General features: G+C 38.4%; 1 protein-coding gene across 1 annotated transcript in view; it reads right to left on the reverse strand.

Moving 5' to 3' along the window:
- LOC136873853 (DAZ-associated protein 2) overlaps positions 1 to 6,046 on the reverse strand; it is an 87,263-nt gene extending 81,217 nt beyond the window's left edge. The window contains exon 1 of the mRNA XM_067147137.2: positions 5,912 to 6,046. Within this exon, the coding sequence (XP_067003238.1) occupies positions 5,912 to 5,927 (16 nt within the window). The 5' untranslated portion in view covers positions 5,928 to 6,046. The remainder of the gene's footprint in view (positions 1 to 5,911) is intronic.
- Positions 6,047 to 10,719: the final 4,673 nt, after the last annotated feature.

Consider the following 10,719-nt stretch of genomic DNA (forward strand, 5'->3'; position numbering starts at 1 on the left):
ACTCATTTACTATTCTATACAGTACATCATCTGCAGAAAGCCTTACCTGCGATTCCAGTTCTTAACTTGTATTTTTGTAAATAAGAAAACAAAGGTCCAATAATACTGCTTTGTGGGAGAATTACAGGATCAGTCAACGTTTGATATTACCCTTTATGATAACCCCTCTATAAGACCAATTTTGTGAATTTTTTCATCTGGTCAGCTTAAACAGGTTTCACTGTGTAATATTTTCCATTCCTAGGTTCTTAACAGTAATATATTCACAAGTGGAATCACTGGTTTAAAACATCAATTATTCTCACACTGGTGTTGCAAAAGAATGCTGAAGATAGATGGGTCAGATGAAGAGATACTAAAACGAATTGGAGGAAAATGATTTGGCAAAATTAGATCAGATGAAGAGACAATGATAGGGCACATCTTAAAGTCACCCAGGTCTTGTTCAGTTAATTTTCGAGGTTAGTATAGATGGTAAAAAAGGCAGGTATGAATTTAACAAACAGATTAGAGTAGGTGTAGGATTTTTCTTTGCTACTAGCTTTACGTCGCACCCACACAGATAGGTCTTATGGCAAAAATGGAATTTAAAAAAAAGGCCTATGAGTTGGAAGGAAGGGACTGTGGCCTTAAGGTACAACCTGGTGTGAAAATGGGAAATCACGGAAGACCATCTTCAGGGCTGCCGACAGTGGGATTCGAACCCACTATCTGCCGGATGCAAGCTCACAGCAGCGCCCCACCCCCTAACTGCATAGCCAACTCGCCCGGTGGTGTAGGATGTAGGAAAGTAGAAATGAATAAGGTGACATGGACAGTTGCCTCCAACCAGTCTATGAACTGATGACCCAAACAACCACCTCAATTTCAGACTGTCGGTCTCAGGCCACGAACGGAACAGGCGTACAATTGACAATGAGCAAAGACAATAAAACTAAGCTGAAAGTTGCTACACATTCTTCTCTCAACTTTCTAGGAGACTTGTGAATCACTTAACATGTCAAATCAATGAAATTTTGCCATAAGCAGGTTGCACAATATTTCAAACCTCTGGGATCCATCTGTGGTGAAATGTTTTTAAAGAAAGTTGTCCAGGCAACAGAAATTAACAATGCAAAACACCACAACTGACTTCGATAACCATATGAATCCTGAGCAGTAGGGATTTTACTAGGCTGTAGAAGTATGCAACATGAATTTTCAGCCACTGACACTGAAGGTCCTTAAATTTTATAGGAGAATGTGGATGCCTGTTTGTGTACTTCAACTGCTGTTTCAGAAATACCCACAATTTCCTAGTGGTTTCAAATTTTGGGAATTAGCAAGCCAGTCAAAATGAGAATGCTGCATTTGAGTGCAAGTCTAGTGGACAAGCAACTGCCATCCCGGATGACAGACATTCATGTGCTTTACTGAGATGTAGGCTAAAGGACCTGGTAATTCAAAATGCTGGAATATCCATATTGCTTCAAACCTGAAACAGCACAGACGAAAGATATTGGCATACTTGCCATCCTGCACTACTGAGCACATGAAAACTAGATTCATCAGACCAAAATTACACATTTACGGAACTCAACAGTAAAGTTATAGCGCCAAGCCCATTTCAAATGTATTTCGTAAAATTCTGTACGTCTGGTACTTGGCACCACATGCTCAATGCTTGTTGTTTTCTTTATCTCTTTCCAGAATTGAGACAGACCTTAAAAATTCAGTCAGGAAAAATTCCTGTCAGGTTTACTTCTACTAGGCATGTAACATAACTCACTGTACACCTTTGTAAAGCCCACCCTACCACATCAACAAACTGGGTCACTTCATCCCTTGTCTTCTTGACCATGCCTAGTGATGAATACCTCTCGTTTGTTGCTCCTCATCCAATTTGCCATCCATCTGTGGACTTGCTTGAATACACTTAATCTCTCCAGCCAACTGTGAAGATTGTAGCGAAGGTTACTGCTCTCTGTCAAGCTGCCATTTGTGTTGTAATAACCTGATATTCCCTAGTCATTATCATCTATCATAATTATGTACTTAACATCTAGACTTGCATTTTCATAGAAATTATCCATACTGCCTCATCCATTTTTGGCAAGACTATTTAACATTGCACCGATGTTGACTACGGTAATAGTAAAAAGCTAGGGCTGGGAAGGAAGTGACCGTGGTGTTAAGTAACGTACAGCCCAATATTTGCCTGGTGTGAAAATGGGAAACCATCTTCAGGGATGCCAACTGAGGTTCAAACCAACTATCTCCCGAATGCAAGCTGACAGCCATGACACCCAAACCGCATAGTCACTAGCTTGGTACAACAATGTTTACAGTCTTATGGTATGGGCCAGACCAAATTTGTTACTTTGATTGAAGTAGTGATGGTAGTGATTATTGTTTAAAGACTTCCTCAGTCTCATCCTTGACTTGGACAATTTGACAGCGACCAGAAAAACAACGGGGTATCTAACCCACTCCTCGTTTCCCTAGTATGCCTCTTCAATGATTCCTACGCTGTCTATGACAGCTAATAGTGGAGCTGTTGGAGATCCAACTAGCGTTCGGGCTGAACTTCCCTAGTATGCCTCTTCAATGATTCCTACGCTGTCTATGACAGCTAATAGTGGAGCTGTTGGAGATCCAACTAGCGTTCGGGCTGAACTTATAACTATAATTTATATTTTGTAATATTGTGTCTTATAAGGCAGCAATGTTCAATATCTTGGTAACAAAAAACTATGAAGAAAAATATTAACTTTTGTTAATAGCCAGCTAGTGTTGGAAATAATGAGTGAAAGGTAATTTGAGCGAGTAGATAACCTGTCTTCAGAGAAAATTTATTTCAAAGAACTTGGAACTTGCACAAAATCTCCTCTGAATAGACAACTTGCAGTAGATGCAACAATTGACCCATGCTTCAGTAAGAGATACCGTGAGTACGCCTGTCCCCCAAAGACATGACGAACATTGTTGGAGTTACTTGATTAGAGTACAGTCCTGTAACAATTTAAACCTGTATCTGGAAAAAAATTGATTTTCTGTAGCAGTATACAGAAGTTTGTTTTAAAGTAAAGTTTTATTTTACTACAACTTCTCGTGCACAGAATTTTACATATTCAAGAACTCAAAAGACTTCCTAATGCAAAACTAGCAGGCTACTGTTAAACCCCATTTATAATCTACTTTTCATAAATATTATTCACTAGTTATTTTGTGGCATATTAGACATTTCATTCAATGAGTAGGGATTTCTTAATTTTTTTTACATACAATGTTAATTCAATCTCCATTGTAGATTTACTTGCTCATTTATGTGATTTTTTTTAAATCCTCAAAACCATGTTTTCAGGTGAGTGTAAAGTAAGTATCCAATTGCTGGACATGGGTCAAGATCTATTAACTTAAACTGTAATATAATATCGTTCTTGAATTTACATTTATTCGGAAGTTCATCCTCCTGGTGCACGAACCAGGGTAACTAAAATTTTGTCCAAGGAGGTTTTTAATGTTACATTTCTGCATACTTTTTTTCATTACTCTTAATCCTCGACAACCTTCAATTTTACTTCACTACTTACCAAAATTACTTAACGATTGTATGTTTAACCTTTTTTTTATTCTTATTTTTTTTTACACAATTGGCTTTAATTGCGCCAGCACACAGGTCTTATGACGACAAGAGGATAGGAAAGGGCTAGGAGTGGGAAGGAAGCGGCTGTGGCCTTAATTACAGTACAGCCCAGTATTTGCCTGGTGTGAAAATGGAAAAAACACATAAAACCAATGCAGGGGCAAGTGTGGGCAATTGAAGTTTAATGATCTAATATAGCCTATTCTAGAAAAAATATTTATGAAAAGAAGCATTGTTATGCTGATTCAAAATCCGATGATATATCTAGATTAATGGCATTAACTCCATCCCACATCACGTAAATATTAAATCACTTGTGAAACATGCCTGTATTAAAGTTAAAAAAGAAACCTAATACGTAACAGGTGATAATTTAAGTGTTCAGGAACATTACTTCAGTTAATTTTCTTTAGTTAATCCCAAGTATTTCTGGGGTTGCTGGAGCCACCTGGCTCATGTTGGGCTTCAGCCAGGAGTTTGCCTTCCGGACATTTTTCAGGTGAAAATTACAACTAGGTATTGACCAGGAATCGCACCTCAATCATCTAGGTGGAAAGAAACAAGTTAAGCCACTATGATAATCATACCCCCTGAGAGCATTACTTCAGCTATTCGAACAAAAAATATGGATCATGAGAACGTGGAAACCTGCACACTCCGTGCCAAGGGAAAACTGATCAGAAATATTTGTCTTCTTGAATTACATGTTATCACACCTGGAATAAAACTGTGCATTGCAGACCAACTGAATACATGCTACAGAAAGTAAATACATCAAAGTTTGTTATTAATAGCTGCTCCATACCACATTAGCAAAACTTATAATAAAGTACAGTTCTGGTGTTTCTGCCAGTGGGCGGATTGATATAAGTGCCAAGAAACACCACTGTGACATATCCTTTAAAACAGAACCCATCAAAAAAATTCTACTGTACAGCAAAATCCACTGTAGACTACAAGAATGGACGCTTTGAAATTTCTGCCATAAGAAAAATGGAAAGAAAACCATGCACAGTTGCCAAACTGTGGCAATGCCTAGGTAAATTAAAAAGAATTACTTTGTAATAAGTAACATTTCAGGTTGATAAGATGCTGATCTTTTATTAATATAAATAAAAGGCACTGTGCGTTCTGCTAAATGGTACTCAAAATCTTAAGAAAACAAATGTGTAACATATCGAGTAAAATCTTTTGATGAAAGACCTCCTAATTGCAACAAAAATGGGATAAGTTATATACATTATCCTAGAATAAAGTGTCCATTCCTGCAGTTCCACCCATGCAAAAATCTCTCACATCATATTGACGAGAAAAATAATAAATATAAGTAACAGACGTTTGCACTCCAATTTGCTACACTAAGGAGATATCTAGTGAAGGTAGAATTATAAAAGACAAGCAGCCAGCCAGTTCGGATAACACGTAGAAGAAGAATACGTTTTTTGTGTTTAAATACTGCTGCCACTTTTCTAGAACAGGCCAACGAGATTATCCCCGCCAAGAAACATCCACAACAGGAAAGCTGCAAGGAATAATTATACAATGTTTACCCTGGACAAAGTTTTGTTTTTAAAATGCATAATTATCTTTTCTTTCTCTCTCTTTCTCTCTGTGTTCAAGTTGTGAGAGGCCACACGAGGATCACAAAATTGCCAAGTAGGCTATTTGATCTGAAGAACAGGCCTAGATCACGAGAATCTCTGAAATAAAAAGACAACAAAAAGCAACACCAAAAAATATTTTAAATCTTAAAACTGATTCAATGCAATTTATTTCATTTCATTTTATTACCAAAATCAGAAATTATTAGATGTAGCCTAGCCAGAAAAGCTGACTTTGGTCAAATTCACAATTGTACTGTGATATCAACAGTTCATCATAATTAAATATAAGATTTATTACATACAGGTAGATTCAATTTAATGACAAAGTCTAAACGTTCCATTTCTTCACAGTTAACTTATATTCAAAGGCATTTTGACAGGTTAATTCAAGGAGCCATTTTGTTTATCCTGAAGTATTGATTACCTCATCTTCAGATATATATACCTAACAAATGTAACATTAACGCTCCAAATTCAGCTCTAGGAGCTAAGAAATACTCATCAAATTAAATAACTCAGTTATACACACATTAGAACGTCTTCGCAACAAAATTTAGACCTCATTAATAATTGGGCGTAAAGGAACTTAATTGCTTAAATGGCGAAATTTTCAGACCTAACATTGAAGAAACTACAAATAACATGAAGGAACTGTTAAAATATTGTTCCCATTTCACCTTACCTTTCTTGTCAGACATAATAACAATAGCTTTAACTGTACAGGGACTTAAAACTGATACAAAATGCAACTTCTTTCAGAACACTAAATGGCTGCACAAAAAGTCGAAGCACCAGCGCTTTGCATAGATGATATTACTGCAAGACATTGACTGCAAGTTCACGCGTGCGCTAAAATGCGACAGACTATCGATAGTCGAACATTAAACCACAACGATTCAAAGAATATTAACATCGACAACGTTTGGAGTAAAAATATGACTAGGTGTAACAAAATAAAAATTGCTGGTGTTGAATAAAACGATATGTCAATAGAAACAATCAAATAATTCTTAATTCTCATTTGTCTTAAATCGTTGTGCGTCCAGGACCTTCTTTATTGGTTTAACCAAGTACACAATACATTATATACTGTACTCTATAATTTAATTGGCTTAACGAACTGTAGGCCTAATGAGGCGTGAGGTATATTTCAAAAAGTTAATATACAAACGAGTCCAGTGGGTCATGATACATTTAATTTGTACACATAAAGTGGTACATTAGCAATACATTAATAAGAAAATACAAGGCATTATTAATTCATCAGATATTAATAAATCGATCCTACAAGTCCTGAAAGTGGATCAATTTTACCCTTTGCTCGTTCATGTTTTGACACACGATGTGGGATTTTTTTTTTTTGGGGAATAATAGGGTAAGATTGTACATGAACGCTGCAGATATAGCGCTGGAATCGGATAGCACTGTAGAATTACAGCCAGGGAATAAAGAATGCCCGCTACACAACTCTCTGTGGCTATCGCTTGAACTTAACGGCCACGCCCCTTATGCTAACATCCCAAAACATGGCAATTCTTAAGGCCACCACCACCGCCTGCTCGATCTGCATCCAGTGGCTGCTTATACTGCCTGCTCATTACAATATTTTAACATGGCATTATATGAAACAGTGTGTTTACAAATACCCACGGTAGCCGACAGCAGCAAATAGACCCAGTCTATCGGAATTAAATAGCGGAAAATAGGCTAGTACTGTACTTCTCTTTAGTGTAAATGGCGTATTATACAGCATTGTATTTGTTAGCGGATTGCTTCTCCAAAAGATTATGAGTATGGGCAGAGATTAAAATTAATATAATCACTTTCACGTAGTACGTTAGATAAGTATCCGGGAGCGATGAAGCTTGGAGCAGGTATTTCACCAATAATAAAGGGAGGATTGCAAGCAGAAGCTACTAATTTGAATGATCGGAAGAATGTTTGCTCTCTTATTTGTGCCGAAATGACAACTGAAGTGCGACTGCTCTATAATAAAGAAGAGGACAGATTCTATGGACTTATCAAAGCAGAGGGAGTCTGTAAATAAATTGGAATAAACCATAAACTCACCAACGAATTGCTGTGCTTTGTAAACCATGGATTGACGAAAAAAACACCGATTTCGCCTACCTACTTCATGGTGGAAGCATTACAAGGAAATGAATTTTCCTCCTGGTTCAGCAGGATTCTATGTTATTCGTGTTATGACGGACAAGCATAGAACAATAGTTCTCCCATGTTCCAAAAATTTTGTGACGGAGAATTAAGTATTGCATTTCTTTTTAGTGTAAATGGTGTATTATACAGCATTGCATTTGTTGGCGGACTACTTCTCCAAAAGATTATGAGTATGGGCAGAGATTAAAATTAATATAGTCACTCTCATGTAGTACCTTAGATAAGTTCATCCATGCAACTCCACGTGACACTTTCTGCCAATATGTTGAAGAGATACAACAAGAGTTCAAAGATCCCAATTAAAAATGACTTGCCAAAGAAACACGTCGAGCTATTATTATCACTCCGACTGCTTGGCTGAAAGGTCGGCGTTAAGGTCCTTGGTTCAGAAGGTCCTGAGTTCGATTGCCGTCCAAGTCGAGAATTTTAATCTTGTCTGATTAATTCTCCTGGCTCAGGGAATGGATGTTTGTGTCTGTCCCAACACTCTTCTCTTCAAATACAGACAAAACACTACACTACCAACCATGACAGAAACACCCAATAGTAATTAAGTCCCTCCACATAGGGTTGCGTTAGGAATGGCATCCGACCCTAAAACAGGAGACAATCTGCATATGCGTGTTACAGTTCGTCCCAGCAAACCGACAGGTGTGGGAAAACCGGTGGAAGAATATTAACTACTTCCTCTTTCATTGTTCATATTCTTCTTCTTAATCTGTTTACCCTCCAGGGTTGGTTTTTGCCTCGGACTCAGTGAGGGATCCCACCTCTACCGCCTCAAAGGCAGTGTCCTGGAGCTTCAGACTCTGGGTCGGGAGATACAACTGGGGAGGATGACCAGTAACTCGCCCAGACGGCCTCACTTGCTATGTTGAATAGGGGCCTTGTCGGGGATGGGAAGATTGGAAGGGATAGACAAGGAAGAGGGAAAGAAGCGGCCGTGGCGTTAAGTTAGGTACCATTCCGGCATTATCCTGGAAGAGAAGTGGGAAACCACGGAAAATCACTTCCAGGATGGCTGAGGTGGGAATCGAACCCACCTCTACTCAGTTGACCTCCCGAGGCTGAGTGGACCCCGTTCCAGCCCTCGTACCACTTTTCAAATTTCGTGGCAGAGCCGGCAGCTAATGACATTAACCACTACAGAATGATTTTTTTAAATGTGCTGACTCAGGCCTTTCAGGAGATCCATTTGAAGCCATGTTTAGGGCTACCCTTAAGAATGGAAGAGGGAGCAGTGACATGACTGAATCACGGACTGCTCAGAATTCGGTAAAGAAAATTCTAAAAATCCAGTATTTTAATTCCACCAATGGTTATGCACAAGCAAATTTCACTATTTTCTGCCTCAATATCTTCTTCCAGATTTGACTAAACAGAATTAGTGCTATTTGACTTAACGGAGGATGTTCGTGAGCCTCCTGAATCAGTGTGTGCCACTTTGGTAACAGCTTCGCAGGCATTAGTGTATGTGTGTGTGTGTGTGTAGGTGGTTATTTGGTGCGTGTAATCCAGGAAGAAACTGAATGCAGTGCGTGCTTGAATAATGTTTACACCTCATTTAATGCATCCCGATTGAAGAACTTGATCAGTCACACGGATACGCCTGCGGTATCCCCAGCCGCGATTTACTGGCCTAATTACGGGGCTATATGAATGTGTCGAGGTTGCTCTACCGTACTCCAAGAACTCTTAGAGTCATTTAAAGTGTATTAGTAACAATAATCACCAGGAACTTGCGCCATAAACTGCGGTGGCCAAAATTATGAAACCTCAGTAAAGTAAGAAAGTATAATATAGATGATTTTGCAGGTTTTCTTGTTGGTCGGAACCTCCTTCTTGAGAATACCTGAAGCTATAAATCTCTATAAATCTGTTTATAAGTAAAACTCTTTCTTTTTTAAACTTTATTTTCAGAGTTTGAACTTCGCTTATGTGCTTGTCTACTTGTATTCCCGCGCTAATTAGGGCCGTTTGGTGCTGCCAACTAGCGGCGGATTATTCGCAAGTCGTATTACACGTTTGAGTATGGAATGAGCAGGCAGTATAAGCAGCCATCGGGTGCATATCGAGCAGGCAGTGGCCACCACACACAGAAAACTAAGCTAAGCTAAGCTTCGCTACGCTATGCTACGCTAAGCAATGCCAAACTGTGGTGTGCTATGACACGAATAAAAACTAAGCTAACTACGCTAGGCAGCACATTTATTGTCTCACTGTTGTAAATAATCAATTACTCTCTCTGCTCAGTGGCATGATTTTTCTTTTTTTTCTTTTTTTCTTTCGAAGGGGTTCGACTGGCTGAGATTGTGTAGGTGCGGGAGCGGACGGAACAGATGCCGAATCAAATATATGTGATAAAGAGTGTAGGTCTTCACATTCCGGACTCTGTCATCTGGGTGGTTACATCAGTTATACCTTGACCTCGATATGTTCCGTGCCTGTCAATGTTTGAATGTGTGCTGTAAGGAAAATTAAGCTATTAATACACATCCAAAAGTATATTAAGAAATGACACATGGAGATCTGTTTCTGGAGAATGAGCATATTGAACTGTCCTAGTCCATGTGCTTCAAACACAATTATTCATGCTACTCATTTTATTAGTGACATGTTTATACTGCCTTAGCTGCAAAACATAAGAAATCGAGACGTTCTTATTTTCGTATAACCTCGAACGAATTACATGCGAGAGATTGTAGGTTTGAACCCCACTGTCGGCAGGTCTGAAGATGGTTTTTCGTTGTTTCCCATTTTCACATCAGGCAAATGCTGGGGCTGTACCTTAATTAAGGCCACGGCCACTTCCTTCCCACTCCTAGACCTTTCCTCTCCCATCGTCCCCACAAGACCTATCTGTGTCGGTGCGACGTAAAGCAACTTGTAAAGAAAAGAATTACATGCGTTTTAAGTTGTACCATACTCAACGTATGAATTCACTTATAACTTCATCGATTTTTAATATTTAAAAATATTTTGAATATTAGCCATACTACGTTAAAGTGACAGTTCACCTTCCTGTAGAAATATAAGGCAGAAAGAATTCCATTTGCTTGTGGAATTTACACTTCTTCAGTTCTTCTCTTTCTGTTCACTTCTACTCACTTTTTGTCTCTTTAGTGCCTCCCTGAAACATTCTCTCAGTCTTTCCCATAAGTTTTTAATTTCTTTACTTAAAACAATATATGTTATTATTTTACCTTTTACGTTCTTAGAAACTGTTGATATATTTAAGAATATGGTATACAGTTACAGAACAGGCGCTTGAACTGTATCTGCAAAATTGTTAATAATGTGCGTAAAGCCATG

Source organism: Anabrus simplex, chromosome 5 (genome assembly GCF_040414725.1).
Source record: "Anabrus simplex isolate iqAnaSimp1 chromosome 5, ASM4041472v1, whole genome shotgun sequence".
In the NCBI taxonomy this organism is placed as follows: domain Eukaryota; kingdom Metazoa; phylum Arthropoda; class Insecta; order Orthoptera; family Tettigoniidae; genus Anabrus; species Anabrus simplex.